The sequence below is a fragment of the Abramis brama genome (assembly GCF_963993115.1).
Source record: "Abramis brama genome assembly, chromosome: 11".
NCBI classification, from domain to species: Eukaryota; Metazoa; Chordata; class Actinopteri; order Cypriniformes; family Leuciscidae; genus Abramis; species Abramis brama.
In genome coordinates, this window is record NC_139973.1 from 30,368,398 (window position 1) to 30,391,028 (window position 22,631).

At 40.6% G+C, this 22,631-nt stretch overlaps 1 protein-coding gene across 1 annotated transcript in view; it reads left to right on the forward strand.

Annotated features, from left to right (window-relative positions):
* The first annotated feature begins 5,140 nt into the window (after positions 1-5,140).
* The window catches only part of nomo (nodal modulator), a 37,845-nt gene continuing 20,354 nt past the window's right edge, over positions 5,141-22,631 (forward strand). The window contains exons 1-14 of the mRNA XM_084128951.1: positions 5,141-5,312; positions 5,817-5,906; positions 8,976-9,021; positions 9,171-9,271; positions 9,359-9,465; positions 10,076-10,148; positions 12,069-12,221; positions 12,356-12,493; positions 13,559-13,648; positions 14,236-14,341; positions 16,472-16,622; positions 19,530-19,701; positions 19,791-19,932; positions 20,016-20,147. Coding sequence (XP_083985077.1) covers positions 5,175-5,312; positions 5,817-5,906; positions 8,976-9,021; positions 9,171-9,271; positions 9,359-9,465; positions 10,076-10,148; positions 12,069-12,221; positions 12,356-12,493; positions 13,559-13,648; positions 14,236-14,341; positions 16,472-16,622; positions 19,530-19,701; positions 19,791-19,932; positions 20,016-20,147 — 1,639 coding nt within the window. The 5' untranslated portion in view covers positions 5,141-5,174. The remainder of the gene's footprint in view (positions 5,313-5,816; positions 5,907-8,975; positions 9,022-9,170; positions 9,272-9,358; positions 9,466-10,075; positions 10,149-12,068; positions 12,222-12,355; positions 12,494-13,558; positions 13,649-14,235; positions 14,342-16,471; positions 16,623-19,529; positions 19,702-19,790; positions 19,933-20,015; positions 20,148-22,631) is intronic.

A 22,631-nucleotide genomic window follows, 5' to 3' on the forward strand; every position in this document is an offset into this window, starting at 1 on the left:
TGTTTGTGCATAGTAAAACATATCTGCAACATTTATCAAGTTCACGGATAATTGTGCGTGCATTTATTAATTATTATCTTAATGAATAATGCAACAAGGACAAATCATGTAAACTGCCTTGTTTGTTTATTCAGAATGAAATGGATCGCAAATGGATCCGAATGAAGAAACGTAAAAATAAAAAAAATAAAAAAACGTGAACAATGATGAACACAGAAAATGAACTTTGGAAGAACTTTGGATGGCCTATGAGGAGTAGGCCTAGTAGGCTACAACTCTAATTTAATTCAACAAGGTTTTAGAATATAGAATTTAAAAAAAAAATATATATATTTTTAAAGTTTATTATCCCGGGCCCGGTGTGATGCGTGCGAGCGGAGGAGACGCTGAGCATGACACGTGACATGTTGCATTTTGTAACACAAGTGCTCGATCAAGGGCCCGGCCCGGGTCGGGTCAAGTTCGGGCTCGGGCAGAGAATCTAAGCTCTGATTTATCTGATCCTGTCCATTAGCTTTGATCCATGTACGGCTTTTCAGAATGTCACCAAGTACAAATATTTATGTATTTTTTCAGCGCGAAAACTCTAGCTAGTTAGCTGGGAACAATGAAAAGGGTCCAGAGCAGCAAATGCAGTGAATGAAGTTCATGTTCTCATGATTTATTTTTATGAATAAAAATGTTTCAAAACATCCCCCCCTCTGTTTTTTTCACGAATCGCACCCTGGCCGTGTCCATGCACTTCGTAATGTACGAGGTGCTAAAGACAGGCCGAATGGAAGGACGGTGTACTGATAAGCCTGGCCCTCGAAGTCGAATCTCAAGAATGGCCTGTGACGGGCTGCTATTTGGATCTGAAAATAGGCGTCTTTCAGATCCACTGATATAAACCAGTCCCCCGGTCGAATTCGAGCGAGGATTTGTCTGGTTGTGATCATTTTGAACGAGCGTGTCATCAGCGCTTTGTTCAAACATCTGAGATCTAGTATAGGGCGGAGCCCGCCATCCTTCTTTGGTACTAAGAAGTAACGGCTGTAAAACCCCGACTCGCTCTCGGCCAAGGGGACGGTCTCCACCACCCCTTTTCTCAGCAAATTCGCTATCTCGGTGCGAAGTAGGTGTGCTACTTCCTGATTCACCGAAGTTTCGACCCGGGCTGTGAAGTGCGGCGGTCTGCGAGCGAATTGTAGCAAGTAGCCCTGTTTTACTGTCTTTAGCACCCATTTTGAGACCCCTGGGATCAATTCCCATGCTTTCGCGTGAATGGCCAGGGGTAGAATGAAATCTGGGCTCCGGTCGCTCGGATTCGGGGACCCGGAAACCCAGCCATGATGACGTACTTCGTTCACCACGCTCATTTCGAATGGGGCAGACGGCACTTCGTGCGGTGGCTCTGTAACTGGCACCCCGCCCATAGAAATGGGGAGATGCTTTATTACAGACACAGCTGTGGGGGCTTGCGGGGCGACGCACAGAGTGCTTTTCACAAAGTGTGTGCGCTGAGAGGCGGACACGTGATCTGCACTCGAAACACTGCCAGCTCGAGCTGGGTTCATACGCTGAGGCGTTATGTGTGTGCGTAGCGCAGATACAGTCGTTTTCATAGGCAGGGGTGAGCGCTGTACAGCGGGCACATTTCCTACACTTAAAACATGAACGGCATGAGCCGGTTTGACTGATATGGACCCTGTGGTGGTGTGAGACACTGCGTGGGTAGTGCTTGTGTGTAGGGGTGAACACTGGGGAGTGGGCACTTTTCCTACACTTAGCGGTCGAGCGGCCTGAGCCAGCTTTATTGTTTTCGACCCTGGATGAGTTTGACACACAGAGAGGGTAGTGTTTGTGTGCAGGGGTGGGCACTGGGCAGTCAGCACCTTTCCTACATTTAAAACACCTTCGGCCTGAGCTGGAATATGACCAGACATAATGCTCTTTTCGAGATTTATGTGGGTCGCCGTAAAAACGGCGTTTGTGTGCAGGCGAGCGAGTTGAGTAACTGGCTCGTTGGCTGCTGAATACACTCTTCGAGTCGCCTCTGTTGAGGGAACTGAGAGAGCGGGTCGAGCTGATTTCGATGGCGGTCCGGCCGCAGTGGGACTTAACCATCGGCGCTTTCCTAGGCGCGAGCTTGGGCCTGGGTCCCCGGGAAGGAGGCAGTCTGCGGCGGCTAGTAGAGCGCGAGCGCTGACGTGCATCCCGAGCCTGGCGATGTTGCTGGGCGGGCGGAGGAGACGGTGGGGGCGCTGTTCTTCGAGCGGGCGGCTGCTTCTTAGCGCGGCCTGCTGTAGAGCCGGAGTGCCGCGGCAAAAAGTGTCTCATAGCTTGAGACGTTTTCTGCACCGTAAATCGGTTTTCTGCACCAGTATCGCTCCGTAAAGCCCTTCACCAAGGGACCAAAGAGACCGGCTGGTGAAACAGGAGTGTCTAGAAAGGTGGCACGGTCAGACTCAGACATGTCGGACAGCGTTAGCCACAGGTGACGCTCTGTGACGGTGAGGGAGGCCACGTTGTGGCCAATGGCCTGGGCAGCGGCTTTAGTAGCTCTGAGAGCTAAGTCCGTCGCGCTCCTTAAGTCCGTCACACACTCCTTTGTTGGTCCAGCCTCGTCCAGTGAACGGAGAAGGTTGGCCTGGTAAATTTGCAAAACAGCCATGGTGTGGAGAGCAGATGCGGCTTGACCAGCGGCCGCGTAGGCAGAAAACAGCCATCCAACCTGTTGGCCGTGGGCTCCTCGGGCATAGTCCAGTCAAGGCCGAGGTCCTCCACGGCCTTCGTGAGGAGGTGGAGAAGCTCAGCGTCGACAGAGGCCCTTACGCTGGACTCCTGTGTTTGGCCGGGCGGGGTCAGGGAAGGAACCCGACCATTCCTCACTCCCGGACGTGAGGAGAGAGCAGCTGTCGTCCTCCACAACATCCCACTCCATCCCCTCGGCCGCCGCGGGGCGCTGGCCGTCAGGGAAGGAGACGGGGGACTCCGAGAAGGAGGCTTGCGGGGACGCCGCCGGCGAGTGCTCCTTCACCGAAGCTTCTGGTGGCCTTTGTGAGCGGCGCTTCTTACGGTGCGGCCCGACAGAAGGCATGGGAGAGGCGGACTTGATGGCGAACAAAGCCTGTCGAGGCCGCAGGGTCGAAAGAGGCAATGACTCGCATTCACGGCAGCCGCCGTCGGCGAGCACATGGTCCGCGTGTTCTTTACCCAGGCAGGAAGCGCACAGCACGTGGCGGTCCCCGTCGCTGAGGACGGCTCTGCACGAGCTGCAGAACATGGGAGGCATTTAGAAATGCCCGGCTATTTTAGAGAGAAACGTGTGTGTCGCAGCGGCGAACACACACAGAGCAGTGAAAGGATATAGGCGCCGGATAGCGCAGCAGGTACGGCGAGTGAGGGTGGTGAATATCCATCCTCAGAATAATATCCTCAGAACTCGAGCTCATCCCGCTGAAAGTGCTGTTCGACGGCGTAGCTTCTTCTCTCAGAGATCCAGCGAAGTGTAGTCACTCGCTGAAAGGAGACGAAATCATTGTGCAACCTGGGCGATGGGTATTTATAGGCTAAGGCCACACCCATCTTGGCGGGCCATGACAACAGCGTGAGGCGAGCCTCTCATTGGCGCTGACGTCATGTCTGACGCACTGATAGGTTGCAGCAGTTGCCGCAGAGCAGCCAATAGGCGCGCGAGCTGTCTCGCCTAGGTCTGCCTGCTGCAGCAAATGCGTTTTACATTCTAAAAATTAAGGATAATTTTTTTGCTTCAGTATTCTCGAGAAAAGGAGTTTTCCCGTAGCGTAAGCTAAACTTACGCAACACGAGAGTACTCTCGTAAGAGAACTACAGTGCAGTCAAAATGCTCCGTTTGGCGTTCGACTTTTCTGAGATCCTCTACTCTTCCCTGTGGATGACCTGTGACCTACTCTCTGTACGATCTGAATTTTCTGCAGTTTGAATTTTGGAAAACTGAATTTGAAGTTCCGAATTTCTTCTTCATCTTGAAAACTTGAATCTGTATTTTTTAAAACTGAATATTTGCAGTCTAAGAATTCAGAACAAAAAAATAGCTGTTTAAAAATACATATGTCTATAAAATTCAGCCATATTTCAATTTGTTAAATTTCAAATGTTCAATATTCATTTAAAGTAATCAAATTCAGAACTATTTAAAATTCCACATAATATTCAATTTTGTTAGATTACACTTGTCAATAATTCAAATTTACACAATTCAAATTCAAATCATTTTGTCATATTATAAGCTCCATAGTCCTTATTCACGGCAGCGCCATGTTTGATTTTTAATGGGAATGAAAGTGAGGCTGTGAGGGACAAACATGCATCTCTTCAATGGGCTGTACTGTTATTTAATGTGTTTTTGGATTGTTCTGCTCATGAAACACTGGAAAAATATATTTCCAAGAAATTTCAGTTGACAAAAAACTCCCGCCAATATAAGCTGTGGAAAATTGTAAGTAATCTAGGAGTTTTATACAGCTTTTTACAGCAGATGCCATCCCTCACAGCCTCACTTTCATACCTGCCATGGCGCTGCTCTGAATAAGGTCTATATACTCACTGCTTGGTCCATATTTCACAAGTCATTTGTTGATGGCCTCTTTTTCTGTTTCTCGTAGTCTTTATCAACACCAGTCTATGATCAACACCCAATTGCACCACCTACTGGTTGTGTTTGTAGCAGCATGTGGAGATTGAGGGGACTGCTTTTCCTGCTATTTCAAGCGAATGGTACTAAAGTCATTTCAGGTTTCTAAAAACATAATATTTTGAATGTGAATATTTATTATTGAATTAAATGCTAAAATTATGTGTGATTTTTTTATTGAAATATTTACTGGTTAAATGTGCAAATGTGTGAAATTGCCTTTACAAATAATAAGTAGGATAGTATTTATCGAGATATAACCATTCACCTTATTATTATTATATTATATTATTATAGTTATGAGATATTCATGCGATAAGGACCTTATTTTGACGAATATTATCTACCCATGCTGGTTTTAGCGTTCCTCTCCTGAATCAGCCAATGAAAACAATTAATATAGGCACCGGTCGTGACTGACCAATAGGAATAAGCTAAAATGATTTGCCATTAAAATGATTGGCTGAATTCATTTGAGCCATGTTCACCGTACGTCAGTACGCTACACCAGCGCTGCACGATGGGTGGAATTAAAGAGCTAGTGTTTCTTATTCTATCTTTTTTGTATTTGACATTTGTGAATGGTACTGATGATATTTTGGTAGGCTGTGGGGGTTTTGTCAAGTCAGGCGTGGAAATTAATTACTCTGTCATTGAGGTAAGAAAGACTTGAGATTTAGGGTTAAGAATGGTTAGCTGGCTAGCTAACGCATGCAGTTCCGGAACTGAACTGATTATCTGATCTATATGTCATCTGCTTTCCTAAGAAGTAATGCCTGTAGGTTGTAGATCGCATAATCTGTTGATCCGTCTGTCGTGAATGTAGCAGGTTGCATGACAGCTAACGTTACCTACCTGTCAAGCAATGTCAGCAATTGTTCAAGCATTATTGTTATCACAGATCTGTCTCGGTTAATTCGATTTGCCTTACTCAGGTTAATCACTGAAACTGTCTGAATTAACTGCATATAGGTAGTCAAGCAATCCATGTTGTTCTCAGTATTAGCAAGTGTTTCAGTTTTTTTAAGATTAAGTATGATAGTGTATATTACAATTTTGACGAAAATTGACTGAGATATGTAAATGCAATGGCATTGTAAAAAGTAAAATGAATTTAAAATGAGTTTATGGCCAACCTTGACTATTTATGTGTTCTTTACAGATAAAGTTGTACACTAAGCAGGGCTCTCTGAAATATCAGACTGACTGTGCACCAATCAATGGTTACTTCATGGTCCCCCTCTATGACAAGGTACTGTAACTCTTTAGAATGTCTTGTATTCTGAATCTTTTTCTTGAACATTCAGATTGCCTCACCTAGTAGGGCTACACTATATCTTTCTAGATTTTAAGCCATAAAAAACTGACATCTCCAACATGCATGTTTCCTGTTCATTCTATTTAAAGAACTAAGTAAAAATGACCCTCTTTAAAAAGTGTCATCTAGCATTAATGGAAATAATATGCTTATTTTACATTATGTACTTGTGCAAAATGACATCTACAACATCAATATAAGCAAATTATGTGGAGAGTGGAGCTTTAATTTATTTAACTATTAATTTCTTCTTTACGCTTTTTCTAATTGCATAAATATTTCTTCATATTGCTTATTTATAATTGTTTCAAATTCATTTTAAAAAGTAGGCTTTATGGTTGCAACTAAAACACTTTTGATTAGGCTATAAGATTCAGTACATGTTTAGATTATTTCTGTTAAATCAATTTATCAGATTTTATTTTCTGTACTTCACTGACAAAACGTTTTTCATATCTATCTATGTGTTCTTCTCTAAACAATGCAGAAATTAAAGGCTATAAAAACAAACAAATGTATGAATGCATTCTATACATTGTCTGCAGAAATTAGGCCAAATGTTTGGAAGCTAATTTGGCAGCAAGACTATTTTAAATAACTAAATGATGAATAATATTAAAGAAAAATTATATTTAGTTAACTTATAATTTTTCATATAGCCTATATTTAAGGAAATATTTATTATAGTATTATAAAGATACTTTGGGCAAGCTGAAGTTGCATGACTTTATATTCATTATTCAAATAAGAATATAACAGGAAAATGTAAGTGCACTGGAGGAAAACACCTTGCTACCTTGAAGATAGATGACAGCATCAGGCCAGTTCCCTTGACAGTCCAGCTATCATATGTTAGGGTTAGTTGCAGGTTCTTTACCTGACACGTGCATCACTGCTGCCGCTCAATGCACATAATACCAGAAAACGGGTGCATTTCTAGATGTTTCTCTGCTCTTTTCATCTCCATAACTTTCCGGATTGATGCAGCAAAATCAAATTGCAATGCATATGCAACCCTTATGAGTTAATTTGTAATGCATCATGAATTTCAATATATTGTGCAGCCCTGATCTGCAGAATGGTAAAGTTTCCCAGTGGAATTTAAACTAATCACGTATTGTCATAGGACTCACAAATTGCTGCAAGTTTCTCTAATGGTGTAAATTGGGGCAAAATTCATTTTTGACATGCCCGTCTATTTTTAACTGGAACAGGAGTTGAGCAGGCTGAGGGACCGCCTGCCAGGCTCTTACAATGCAGTATTTCATCCTTATATCTGCAGCTTCATCTTAATTCACACCATCAGAGAAGCAGTTTCCTGTAGAGCTGCACAATTAATCGTTAAAAGATCACGATCCCCATTCAAACACCCACGAGGTCTTATTCCTAAATGACAACGATTCGCCTGTGTCTATTCGCCTGTGTCACAAAATCACACTGGAACATTCAAATCTGTGTTGGCGCTGCCGCTGAGCCAGAGAGCAGTTGTCATAGGTATAGTCATAGGTTTCAACATCACAGTATCGTTATAAATATTCATATTATCTCAGAAAAACTGGGATAAAAGTTTATAGTTCGTATATAAACAAACACTGACGTCTTGTCTTCCGAAGCGATCAAAAGGGAGTAAATCACCTTTTGAAAGTAACATGGTGCTTGTAATAAGTGTGACTGTAACAAGTCCCCCAGTGGTGAAAATCAAGTTTTTAAATGTTGTTTATATGTCTATGTGGTGTTTTTAATGTGCTTTAAGACAAACCATGTGTAAATTCATAAGTCAGCAGCACCATTGCAGAGTATTTTCTCCTTAAAACTGCAGTGAACCTGTAAGGCCTGCCCAATCTGTGCAACGACAGTTCCCGATAAGCGGGTGAAGGTTTACTGCATGTTACTGTCTTTTCCGCGTGGCAAAGTAATTTGATTCCAATTAAGCTTTTAGCTGACTCCATTTTACCACAACCTCAAATTTAAGTTGGAATGCCAATTTGTTATTGGTCATTTACTGTATATAATAGTTTAGCAATACATTTGATTGTTCTATTTAACTCTTTACTCTTATTAATCGTTCATTCGGGTGCCAAAGTCGCACAGGGTCCTCGCACCCGCCGTTAATATATTATGTGGGCCCATGATCACAAACTCGCCAGCTTCGAGTCACTAAACAGAGGTAATTGGCTAATATCTTAGACGGTCGCATTCACGCTTACACAATCAAAGATATTTTTGTATAGCCCCCTCAGTTGTATACACTTAAATTAAAGTAACGTTTTCTTTAGACAGAGGTCATAACCACTACTACAGATATAAGCCGACCAATATACTTCTCTGATAGTAGCTTTGGTTTGGTCATGCCATGGTTTCCCACGTACACTTGACTAAAGTAACATTACATTAAACTGAGGTAAAACTCACCCTATTTAGGTTGGTCGATCAGCAGTTTGCTGTCCTAAACGGAAATTCCCTTTTAGCCTTTACAACCGAGTACACTCTAATTAGTGCCAAATAGTAGCCGGAACTCTAAAATCGCAGTTGGTGTGCCCTAATCTCAGAAAGCAGAGAGTTCCAAAGTTTTGGAGCAAAAGAAGCGAAAGCCCTATCACCCATAGATATCAAACGAGTTAGCAGAACAGTTAAAAGACCAGCTTCAGAGGAGCGGAGATCAAGCAGAGATCAAGCGTTGAGGTGTAGGGGGTTAAGAGCTCTGACAAATATTGTGGAGCCAAACCATGCAAAGCCTTCAAGGTAAGCATGAGAATTTTAAAATCAACACGAAACCTGAGAGAGGGCGAGTGTAAGGACTCCAAGATAGGAGTGATAAGATCCTTTGTCTTGGTCCTAGTAAGGATTCTAGCAGCAGAATTTGTACAAACTGATCAAAACATTAACAAAACAGAATTAAATCATTAATCACAATTATCTGTATGACAATTAATCTGCAGCACAAAGATCATGATCGTAGCTTATGTGTATGTTTGCACTAATCGGGACTACCATCTTTTACAGGGTGATTTTGTTCTAAAGATAGAACCACCGTCAGGATGGAGCTTTGGTAAGAAATCGATATGATTTCATGCGATAAAATCGTGAATAATTCAATCTTCAATAATTCAAGTTCATGTATACTCTTAAATCTGCTCTTTATCAATCCATGGTGTAACTTGTGCTTACCATTCACCTGTGATGTATTGTGTTATGCAGAACCAACAACTGTGGACCTACATGTGGATGGAATTACTGACATCTGCACTAAAGAACAAGACATCAACTTTGTTTTTACAGGGTTTTCAGTCCTGGGAACTGTAAGTTAAAATTCTGTACATCTGACTTTGTAATTCAGTTTTTGGTAAGGTAAAAAAAAAAACTGATAATTTTCTTCACTCATTCAGGTCTTGAGTAAAGGGCATTTGTTGGGGCCTGCTGGTGTTGAAGTAAGTTTGAGAAAAGCAGGAGAAGATGATGTTCTTCAGAGTGTCCTCACCCAAGCTGGAGGCCAGTGAGTAGGGTTTTTTTCTTTTCTTTTTTTCTCTCTTCATAAACTGGTAAGGCACGGTCTGACTAGACACTGATCCTGAAAAAGTTCTTCTGACACAATGGGCTTAATATTGTCTCGCTCTGCACCGCTTTGTCTAAAAAGAAAATTCAACATATAATTGAGCCAAGACAACACCTCGTAATCCCTAGATCATTTAACATCATGCGAATTTGCAAGTTAAAGTTTGAATGCAGCGAAATATGAAACTTTGATCCTTCTTTTTTGATACTTTTGATTTACACTATTGCATGTACAGATTTAATTCATATTTCACTCCACTGGTCTATAGGTTGTGATAAATTATTGTTATGAGTAAAAAAAATATTATGAGTAATTGTTTGAAGTATGCAATGAATTCTTGAAATGATTAAAAATAATATATCCATGACATATAAAATAATTATTAAATTTAACAATACAAACACCAGGTAAAATGACCCCCCATGGCAAACAATGTGCCATGGGGGGTCATTTTACCCCAAGGTTCTCTCTTTAACTTTTCAATTCAAAATAATTTTCAGATTTTTACTAACAAAAACATGTTACCTTATCTATCTTGCTTGTTTTACAGGTATTCTTTTCTCAAGGTGCTTCCAGGAAATTATGACATCACCGCCTCTCATGTCTCATGGACCCTGGAGCAGGTATAAAGTACAAACTAGCTTGTTGACAAAATAGTTCTCAATGACAAATAGGTCAAAACCCAAAGAAAGCTGCCACTACATTTCATACTACTATGTTTGTTCATACATTACATTTATGTCAAAGCATCTCATTTAAATATAAATGCAGTTTTGTGTACTTGGAGTTTATTGTTAAATCAAATCAAATTTATTTATAACGCACTTTTAAAAAAATGGCAAGGTTTACCAAAAGGCTGAATGATAAAAGAGAAAGTAAGATGGTAAAAACAAATAAGAAGGTAAAAGACAGCAGAAGAGTCTAAACTACAAAAACTACAGCCACATATGCTACTATTGTACAGTATAAGCTATTGAAAACAAGTCAGTTTTTAAATGCAGCTTGAACATGTACATCAGTGTTGATGACCTTAAAGGACAACTCCAGTGAAAAATGAACCTAGGGGTAATTAACACATGGTTACCGAGTCGATCTTTCCCTGGGATGCGTTTTCATGAAAATCGAATGTAAAGAGTTTTATCTCTAAAAACAGTTTGGCTTATAACGCTAGTATATGGGGCACAGAGTAAGTAAAAGTAAATCGCTAGTTAATACCACTAACAAGGCTCAAAATAGCCTCACACTAACACGGTAGCATAATGAGGGTCCCTACATGCAAACCGAAGCATTGAGAACTTTGTAAGTGTACAGACAGTTTAATAAGAAAATACTTTATAAAGACAGTACATTACGCGTTTACAGACAGGATCCATCTTGGAAAACAGTCTCGAGACTAATCGAGTCACGAACGCCGTGCTAAGTGAGCTTGTTGATAGGAATTACGTTTGTGAAATCTAACGTAGCACGGCGTTCGTGACTCGATTAGTTGAGACTGTTTTCCAAGATGGATCCTGTCTGTAAACGCGTAATGTACTGTCTTTATAAACTATATTCTTAATAAACTGTCTGTACACTAACAAAGTTCTCAATGCTTCGGTTTGCATGTAGGGACCTTCATTATGCTACCGTGTTAGTGTGAGGCTATTTTGAGCCTTGTTAGTGGTATTAACTAGCGATTTACTTTTACTTACTCTGTGCCCCATATACTAGTGTTATGAGCTAATCTGTTTTTAAAGATAAAACTCTTTACATTCGATTTTCATGAAAACGCATCCCAGGGAAAGATCGACTCGGTAACCATGTGTTAATTACCCCTAGGTTCATTTTTCACTGGAGTTGTCCTTTAAGGACAGTGGTAACCCATTCCACAACCTAGGGGCAGCAACAGCAAAAGCTTGATCACCCTTACATTTTGACCGAGTCCGCAGAATATACAAAAGCAGCTGATTATTCGATCTAAGGGATTCTGAGTAGCAGTATGTATTGATAAGCTCTGAAATATAAACTGGGGCCAAACTGTGAAGAGCTTTAAAACATGCATCATGAATTCTATTCACTGCTTGACAGGCAACCAAAGAGAGGCCAAGACTGGAGGAATATGGTCTCTCTTTCTTGTATTTATTAGCAACCTGGCTGCTGCATTTTGAACAAGCTGTAGACGTAACGATAAAAATCGTATATATGTATACAATATATGTATTATATAAAGCATTACAATAATCGAGGCATCGATCACTTTTTTTTAAGATCAGTAAGAGAAAGAACTGGTTTTAATTTACCGATTGTTGTATTATTATTTTTTTCGACTTTTAAGATCTTTTAAGAAATTTAAGATCAGAGTCAAATATGTCTCCCAATTTTTTTTACTTGACTTTTAACATTCCATGACAGAGGCCCAAGATAGTCCTTCCATGCATTTTTACATGATCACTAGGGCCAAAAGTTATGATTTTCTTATCATTTAACTGGAGAAAATTCAGATTTGATCCAGCTTTTTATATTGTTCTAAGAAATCTTGTTGGTTTACTCTCCCTTCCCCACAGAGCTCAACCACTGTGGTTGTGTCGAATGAAAATGCCCCCGCCGCAGCTCCTCTTGTGGTAAAGGGCTATGATGTCTCTGGAGAGGTGCAGAGTGATAGTGAACCCATGAAGGGAGTCAGTTTCCTCCTTTACTCTGCCAGCGTAACACAGGAGGTAAATGGTTTTATTAGATTCAAAAGCCAACTGTATATGTCATTCTATAATATGATAATGTCGTCACAAATATGCACAGAATCATCATCTATTATCTGGTAAACTTTTCCTAATCAAATTTGTTATTTATCCAGGATATTAATGGCTGCAGTGTGGCTCCTGTGGATAGGGCTTTAATCGGCGACCCCTCCCTTGTGTATTTGTGCAGCTCCCAGTCTCGTGAGGATGGCACTTTCTCCTTTCCCTGTCTTCCCAGTGGTGAATACACTGTGGTAAGAAGCTGTTTTTACTTTTATTGTCACTAATTTCCATATGAAATGTGAATTGTGAGCTACTGGCACACTGAAGCATAATATATAAACACCTGTCTTTTTTTAAAGGTCCCGTTCTTCGTGATCCCATGTTTCAAACTTTAGTTAGTGTGTAATGTTGTTGTTAGAGCATAAATAATATCTGTAAAATTATAAAGCTCAAAGTTCAATGCCAAGCGAGATATTTTATTTAACAGAAGTCGCCTACATCGAACGGCCCGTTTGGACTACATCCCTCTACTTCCTTCTTTAATGATGTCACTAGAACCGTTTTTTGACTAACCTCCGCCCACAGGAATGCTCCCTCAACTCTACCGAAATTCGTTTATGTACTTGCGCACTTCTTATAACTTACTGTGTGTACTCAGCTCTTATGGTGATTTTCTGAAGTAAAACTGACGCTTCATCTTTTGTGTGATGTACAATAAACTTTATTAAACTCATCAGTATATGTTTGATCATCATTCAGACAGCAGACTTGTAGGCTATTAATAAATAATGGATACATACAAGCAGATGACAAATACGTTATAATAACCGTAATTAAACTACTAAACTATACCTGTTTCATCTCTATACAGCACTCTGACTCTGTAGGCATTATTGTCCGACACGAAATGAACACCGTTACTGAGAGTTTCTGATATTATCATCATTCCGTGAGATGAAATTGTCCTGAGAGACTGAGCGCGAGCTCATGAAGCTCCACCCCCTGGGTCGTCCAGCAGCAGCTTATTTGCATTTAAAGGGCACACACTAAAACAGCGCGTTTTTCTGTGCCCCAAAAAATGACAATTTAAACATGCTGTAAAAAATGATCTGTTGGGTATTTTGAGCTGAAACTTCACATACACACTCTGGGGACATCAGAGACTTATTTTACATCTTGTGAAAAGGGGCATAATACGGGACCTTTAATTAAAATAATGTGACATTTATTTCCATCTCATGCTGCCTTTTTTATAAGTTAAATCATTTGTAATGATAAAGCACAAATGTCAGAGATTGTCTCTTCTGGAATTGCAGGTCCCATATTACAGAGGAGAGAGAATTACTTTTGATGTTGCTCCTTCTCGTATGGATTTCAAAGTACAACACAACAGTTTAATGTTGCAGGTGAGTTTCTCAATTCTCTGACTTGTTTAATTATGGTTTAGATACTGTTACTCAGTTTTTTTATTTGCTTTGGTACTATTTTCACAAGTGTACATTTTCAAAACCATTTTCTTGCCACAGAATCATTGTTTCTAAACACAATAAATATCATTGTAATATGTAATGAGAACATTTGGTTTAATCGCCAGAACAAAACAATATGATCTATGATTCAGTACTTTTTACAATCATTTCATTCAGTAGCAAATAATGCAATATATGCAGTATGTTTGAAATAAGCCTTGTTGCTATAACATTGCTGTCAATACAGTACTAAATGACAGAGTCTATAGTGTAGTTAACCCTTTCCGGATGAGTTGCAGTAATTTGTTTGTCTCTACCATGGTAAGCTTTTGGAAATTTACCACTTGCTTGTGAAAATTGAACCAAAGCAATTAAAAGAACTGTAGTAATGCTTACGTACTGTCTTCAAATGGACATTAAATCATTAATGAACAAAACATTTTTAATTAATTAACTCATGCATGAAACAGTTGCTCAGCAGCCTAACCTGTTTTCTAACATGTTTTTCCTATTTTGTCTCTCAGCCAATATTCCGGGTCATGGGATTCTCTGTGATGGGCAGAGTTCTGAATAGCCCCAATGGAGAGGGTGTTGCAGAGGCTGTAGTTACGCTTAACAACCAAATTAAAGGTAACTGTGATGCTACGCTTAAAGGATTAGTTCACCCCAAAATTAAAATTTCCTAATAATTTACTCACCCCAATGCCATCCAAGATATCCATGTCTTTCTTTCCTCCGTGGGAGAGAAATTATGTTTTTTGATGAAAACATTTCTGGATTTTTCTTCTAACAATGGACTTCATTGGTTACCATCGTTTTTAAGTCCAAATCAATGCAGTTTCAAAAGTCTTTGAAGTGTTTAAACGGGCTGTACGCGATCACAGCTGAGGAAGAGGTTGTTATCTAGCGAAACGATAGGTCATTTCATTGAGCTGATCAACAAACGGACAGGGAACTACGTCATCACGTTGAAAGGTCACGCTGGCGCCGGCAGAAGTACCGCCCCACTGTTTACAATGCGACCGTACGTAGGAGGATAGTTCAAATAGTATTGTTTGCTATTATATATATAGTAATAGTATTCAGTGAATATGAATATGAATAGTATATGAATAACATTCTGATGAATATGAATAGTAGTATTGCCGGCGCCGACGTGACCTTTCAACGTGATGACGTAGTTCCCTGTCCGTTTGTTGATCAGCTCAATCCGAACTATTGAAGGTAAAAAGTCTATAAATTATCTTTTTTTTTTAAATGATCTATCGTTTCGCTAGATAACAACCTCTTCCTCAGCTGTGATCGCGTACACAGTTTAAAGGGAGACTTCACCCATTTGCATTAAGCTTTGTATTGTTAGAAACCCAGTCATATATTATAATAAATGTGGATTTTTCATCCATTTTTCCCTGAGATGGGAGAAATAAGGATTTAAGTGTTTTACTTCCTGCTTATTATGACATAAAAATCATCATTTTGCGTCATAATAAGCAGGAAGTCACATTTCATTGAAAAGTGTAGAGACTACAAACACTAGCTCCTCATCTTTCCCAGGGGGCGGGACCCGCTCACGCTACAGACCTATTACAGATCAGTGGGTGGGACTTTACTCTCTGAAACTAAAAGCAATATCCTCCATCTTGTTTGGAAGCTAAGCTAACAGGCGCTGTGGAGCCAGATGTGAAGATATGACAATAGCGGAGGGTAACGTTACTCAATATGATGTAGAAGAAGAGGATTTCGGAAGTCTGATGCTTGAGTCAGGTGTTTGTGGCTACCTTTACAAGCCGCATAGCGAAGAGCAGCCGAGGCAGAAGACCTGCCTGCCGCGGACGAGGAGCCCGGACTGGCTCGAGCTGGGGGCGGACTGGTGGCGCCGGTGATCTCACTATGCAACTACGAACCGCTACGAACACAGAGATAGAGTCCGTCTGCGGCAAAGAATTTCAACAATGACAACTTCTCCTGGATGAAATCTCTGAATCAGACGAGGACACGGACGTTTGTGTTGTGAACTATCCTAGTTTCGCACCGCATCTGACTGAACATCCAGGTACCATGCAATAATTCACCACTTCGAAAGAAATACAAATGAAGAGTAATTCACTAATGAGTTCGCCAACTAACTAGACATTTTGTGTGAAATGAATTTCAAGCTCCGGTGGTAGCTAGCCTTGTAGACGGAAGAGTTATTTCTCTTAGGCAGATATGCGCTTTCTGGATTAGTGGGAGTGGCTTGCGCAGCTGTGCAATGTGGTGCATTGTGGGAGTTGGTGTCTTTCATACAAATGCGTCCTGAAGTTACTTTCTTTCTTTCCTCGGTCAAGAAGGCACCAAATTCAAAATTTATTTTACATTTCGACTACATATATGACCCACTTTCAATAAAGATCAATGTTCCCATGGGTGAAATGCTCCTTTAAACACTTCAAAGACTTTTGAAACTGCATTGATTTGGACTTAAAAACGATGGTAACCAATGAAGTCCATTGTTAGAAGAAAAATCCAGAAATGTTTTCCTCAAAAAACATAATTTCTCTCCCACTGAGGAAAGAAAGACATGGATATCTTGGATGGCATTGGGGTGAGTAAATTATTAGGAAATTTTCATTTTGGGGTGAACTAATCCTTTAAGTAAAATTAACATAGTTAGCCATGGGTATACTCCTAAGAACCCAACAATTCATGCTTAATAAACAAATGTATGCTAAATTAACACATTGCATTTATATTTTGCCTCCTCCCTGGTCTCTTTCACAGTGGAAACTAATGAAGATGGTTCATTCCGATTGGAGAATATGACCACAGGTACTTATACCATCAACACGCACAAGGAGCTGATGTTCTTTGAGCCAGTCACTGTGAAGATTGCTCCCAGCACCCCTCAGCTGCCAGACATCATCACTGCAGGGTGAGTATGCATATAAGAACTGGCCTTAAAGTTGAAGTATGTAATTTCTGTGCACCTAGCGGAATTACAAAAATAAAGCATATTTTCAATGATATATATTGTTACCACTGTATAAAATGTCTACCGTTAGAGATTTTGCTAAATCTTGTATATCGCTGTACGTAAATATATATTAACACATCAGAGTGGGGCAATTCCAGCATTATGGACGTGACATTGCAGTCATAACTTGAAATATAAATTCTCAGAAAATGCATTTAATACCAATATATTGAAACGTCTGTTTATATATCCATAATCCCTTAATAAAGGAGTCCAGACATTCAAAAAAAATCAGTCTACACATGCCTTTTATATTTTAGATGAGGGAAATATAAATGCGTAACGGACGTGACAAAAAAAAGTTTTAGGTGGCAACATATTTTTTATGAATTCTGTGAATTACACTGCGCAAACCAAAAGTAATACTACCCGCCGAATAAAGAAAGGTTGACTCTCCACAGAACATAAAATATTTATTTTATTTTATTTTTCGTGATCGCATTTATGAGGAAAAAACAATGTTACGGGTGTGACAGTTCTCCGTTACGGATGTGACCGCTCTGAGACCTGGAGCAGGCATTTAAACCACCAAATATTGAAATCTGCCATATCAGTATGGTAAGATTGCATAATAATCAACTTTATTATACTAAATCGCTCTATTTCAAATGGTTATGGATTATTTCTCATATTGACAACCGTGTCACCTTGTTGTTCAAGACAATATAGAGACCATGGTTTTCCTACCAACAGAACTGCTTGCTAAAATACATTAACTAATATTAATGTTTATCATATATGAGTTCAAATCGCAGGTTTCCTCCACAGTCAGGTGAACTGATTGACACTTGTCTGTAGGTGTGACTCGCAATCATGTCAGTTTTGTGTCTAAGTGATCGCACTGTTTTCAACCAGTTTGTGCAGTTCAAAGCACAGTCGTGAGTCAAAATGGTCACATTTTATTTTGTCAAAATTATTGCATTATTATTATTATTATTATTATTATTATTATTATTTTGTCAGCTTGATCACGGGATTATAATGAATATTCATGTTTTAACCAAGAGGTGAAAACACAACATCCCTTATGAAAAAGGGTCTCAACTTTCAAATTCAGTTTAATAGATGTCGCTCTTTAATACGATGTGACAGATTTCTGTAGCACCTGAGTGTAAGCGGCAGATCAAGCACACATGGAGCGATCTTCTCTTCCTTTTTGCCAGTTACAGGATGAAATACGAACATCAAAAGGTATAAGACAGTACAACTTACAGAAGAGCATTGTGTCTCATAGGACAGTTAACTGTTGGGTGTAAACCGGATGTGTATCAGTATAATGGATTTGATTTTGTGTGTTTGGTCTTAAAGTGACATCAGCCTAATATACCTACCTGCTGCTCTGTGTCATTAATGTGAATCAAACAAAAGAGAAAATAACTTGCTGCTCTTGACTGAATAACTTTTTTAGCTTTAGTAAGAATACATTTAAATTGAATTCATACAGTGAAGACTATGTGATATTTCATTTTTACATTTGATTATTACATTTCTGTATACTACATGTTAAATAAACCTATTGTACCTGATAAATTTCATTTGTTTAATTAATATTTAATGTATATGTCCTATTGTTTGCAATTTGCTTCTTTTTTATTTTTAATTACAGAAATTAGAGAAAATAACACAAAATAATTATATTATTATGTATAGCGTGATCGTGAAATAAGAATTTGGTCATATTGCCCAGCTCTATTTCCCCCAATTCAAACATCAAAAACACAGATCTTACAAGTGCTTGTAAAGTAGGGCTGCACGATTATTTTATGTGTAGCTTGTCAGTGCAGCATGGCTCTGTGATCAGTAGTAAATGCTGCTCCATCTGAAAGCCAGAGGGCGCTCTCGCGCAAACACTACTTGCCCTGCAGAAGTAGATAACACACATTATTCCAGGAAATCCCTATGGGCATCATACTATCCTGTAACTGAATAAACAGAAGATTGAAGCGCTTTGATTGATTTATTAAACGTTGCCTTTTGTTGGACAAGAGGTTCATAAATGCTTCTAGTGTTTGGAAAGATGTTTGACGTGTGTTGAAATGCATGTTATAAGCGACTCAAACCGCAGTGCTTTCAGATGGATCACAGAGCCGTACGTCACTGACAAGCTGTGCATAAAAAATAATCGCAGCCTTTGCAATTTCATAATCGCAATAAGACTGTTTAAGCGCGATGTCGTACAGCCCTATTAGGAAGGCATGTTTCAACAAGTTAAAGTAGGCAACTTCTTAATAAAAGTTCCAACATGAAAGGAAACATTATAAAAATGGTACATTTGTCTTTCTGAACGGGTGCATAACTATGCTGTATGGTTCATCCATTGTAGCATGTACCATCGCAATGCCCCATTCGCTTTGATGTGGTCATGACCTGTTTAATCGAGAGAGACTAAATGTTTTTTCCCATGTAACACATCAGCCATGGTCCCACACCGGCTAAACACCCTCTGGCTCCGCCTACTACAGTAGCCACTCTCGCTATACTGTAGGTTAAGCTGGAAAGAGACTGACAGATCTGAGTGGACTGCTCTCAATCTTTTGATGGTGCCTGGGAGGCTCAGTGTTTACACTTTTGGGGTAGAAGATAAACCCATGAATGGCATACTAACAGTAGTCAATGAACAATAATCCTGGTTAAGAGAATGTATTTTAACATAAAATATCTTACAAACTTCACCTTTAAAAAGAAGTTCCAGCCAGAAAACTGTGGTCAGAGGAAGAACAAGGACTTCAGGTCTCTGCCCTCTAGTTTGAGGCTTCCGCTTGATCGGATTGATAAAAAAAATCTGCCCCACTTTGTCATTTTCAGGTTCAGCGTGTGTGGTCACATCTTAGTCACCCATCTTCCTGAGACTGTTAAACAGCTTGGGCACTACAAAGTTACTCTCTCGGCCCAGGATCAGGGCTTTTTCCGCACAGTTGAAAGTGATAGTCATGGAGCATTCTGCTTTCAAGTCAAACCAGGGGACTACAGCTTGCAGGTAATGATAATTTCTATTGTAATGCCACTTGACTTTTAAAGTTATTGTAGTTGCACGTTAATTAAATTATGTTGTGTGCTGTACTGCAGGTGACCCTCCCTGAAAGTGACGTAAAAGCTGGGCTCGCTCTTCAGCCATACTCTCTCGATATTTCACTGGTGGACCATCCTATCACCGATCTTCTCTTCACTCAGTTCATAGCATCTGTCTCCGGCTCTGTGTCCTGTCTTGGTGAGAGATTTTTTTCATACCCGCTATCAAATTCGATATGTGTGTTTTCTGTTTTTGTCTCAATGATTGAATTGTGCCATCAGTGGCATGTGGAGATCTGACAGTCACCCTTCAGCCTGTGAGCAGACAGGGAGAGAGGCAGAATCTCCAGTTGTCTGGCAGCAGTGAAACACTCAGCTTTACTTTCAGTAATGTGCTACCCGGCAAGTACAAAGGTAAGCACTGTTTTGCCCTGTTTTGATTTTAATGAGCAATAGAGACTATTAAAATGATTATTAAATATGTATGCAAATAGTTTTAGCCGAGTAAACGTGTTCAGTCACCGTTTGTTGGGCCGTGGAATGTCTGAGAAGCGACATACTGCAATCTGGTGATTTACCTTGTGTTGGTCGAAGTCTGTTGGTGCAGTGTGAATTGGTCTTAAAGGGTTTGTTCACCCAAAAATGAAAATTCTGTAATTAATTACTCACCCTCATGTCATTCTCATACGCGGTTGACGTAGTGTAAACAGTGCAGCACTTCTGGGTTCTACGTCAGAACGTAGGCTCACTATTGGCCGTCGCTGGTTGTGTGTGATGCTGGCCAATAGTCAGTCGACGTTCTGACATAGAACAGATTGTTGAATAAAGTTTTTATTTTAGGGTTTTTTTTGCGCACAAAAAGTATTCTTATCGCTTCATAACATTAAGGTTGAGCTACTGTAGTCACATGGACTATTTTAACGCTGTCTTTGGTAATGTATATATATCACTACACAATTAATTAAAAATTGTAAGAAACTGAAGAAATGTAAACAGAAATTACTATTGAAATATTATTATTGTATAGTAAAATGAAAAAAAAAATGAAAAAAAATAGTGTGGCTCAGTCTGTAGCACTGTTGTCACACAGCAAGAAGTCCCCCACTGTGTGTGTGTGTGCGCGCGTGCGCACTGGGGTTGCACAAGTCAAAAAGGGCATTCGGCGTAAAAGCTCTATTAAATAGATATGCTGATCATTTTGCTGTGGCGACTCCTAACAGGGAGCAGCTGAAAGAGAGTAAAATGAATACGATTATTACATTTTACAGTAATATCTGGTCTAGTTATAGTACTTTATATCAAAATATATGCTAATTTTAAAAATAATAATAGTAGTGATAATTAGCGGTGTGCAGAGAAGCCAATATTTGTATCTGTTGCAATGGCAAAATTATTTGTATCTGTATTCGGATAAAATCAGATGTGGTTTGGCCTTAAACCAGAAGTTTGTCCAAACTATATGAAAAGCCCTTTTTAAATTCCCTTTGTAGTTAACATGCATCCCTTTATAGTTAATGCCTCGTATAATTTATAAAAGTAGTTCTCTTACGAGAGGTTCTCTCGTATTGCGAAAGTCTTCTTTCTTCGAGATCTGAAGCCAAAAATTATCCTTAATTTTGTATTCATTGTCAACGCAGTGGCGGCAGCCGGCAGACCATGGCAGACTGCTGCCGCGTCAGGGGATGAGGCGAATGAGATAGACACCCTCCCTCTGTTCGAGCCGCGCTGCTGCGCCGCTCACAAGGGATGGCAGAAGCGGACGGTCTCGGAGCGAGCTTCCTCTCCCTCTGTTCGAGCCGCGCAAACTGCGCCGCTCACAAGGGATGGCAGAAGCGGACGGTCTTGGAGCTCTCTTTACGTTACAAGAAAGCTACTCCGTCCTCGCGCGTCTTAGGCTTTCGCACCAGAGACCCGTGTTCGATCCCGGCTCTCGCGGCAGTTAAAAATTTATGCTGTTCGCTTCTCCAAGCTCGCGGCCAGCTTTTCTTACATACAGAAAGCGAACCCGCTCTCCCCCTTGTTGGGCCGTGCAGATTGCGCCGTTCACAAGGGATGACAGAGCGGACGGTCACGAGCTACGTTCAGCGCGCGCCCCTCACTCACCGGCGAAAAGAGGAGAGATAGTGTTTTAGTCCCGCTGTGGCCGGACAAACCGCCAATTCTCACACATTTCTCAGTCCCCTCTTAAGTTCAGGCGGCTGGAAATATTACTATTGCAGTAAACGAGCCTGTTTTAATACACGCACGCCTGCAAACAAACATGAGGTCGCTCTCTTATATGCTCGCGCTAACCGAAAGGTAATGTGTTCGCCCCTGTGGTTCAGTGGCAGAATCATAGGCTTCCGTGCCAGAGACCCGTGTTCGATCCCGGCTCTCGTGACAGATAAAAATTTATGCTGTTCGCTTCTCCGAGCTCGCAGCCAGTTTTTCTTACATACAGAAAACGAACCCGCCTCTCGCACCACTCCTACTCATGGTGCTTGAGTATCTAAAGTATGCTTGAGCGTCTAAACACGAGGGAAGAAAAGACGGTTAAGTCCCGCTGCGGCTGGACCACTGTCAAAGCTTCACGCTCTGTCAGTCCCCGTTGCCACGGCTACTGCAGATGTTTACCTCGCAGTCAACGAGCCGGTATATCTACCCGCTCGCCTGCGTGCAACCACCGTTCTCACGGCCACCCAGAGAAATCTCAAATGAGCATAATGTCTGATTGCACGGCTCACGCCATATGTGTTTCAAATGCAATGAATGTGCCCACGTTTCCGTGTTCACCCCTGCACACAAGCACTATAAATCCCGTGTCTCTCACAGAGCCCACTCTCATAAAGCAGACAGAAGCCGCTCGAGTGTTAAAAGTAGGTCACGTGTCCACCTCACCGTGCCCACACCTACTCACTG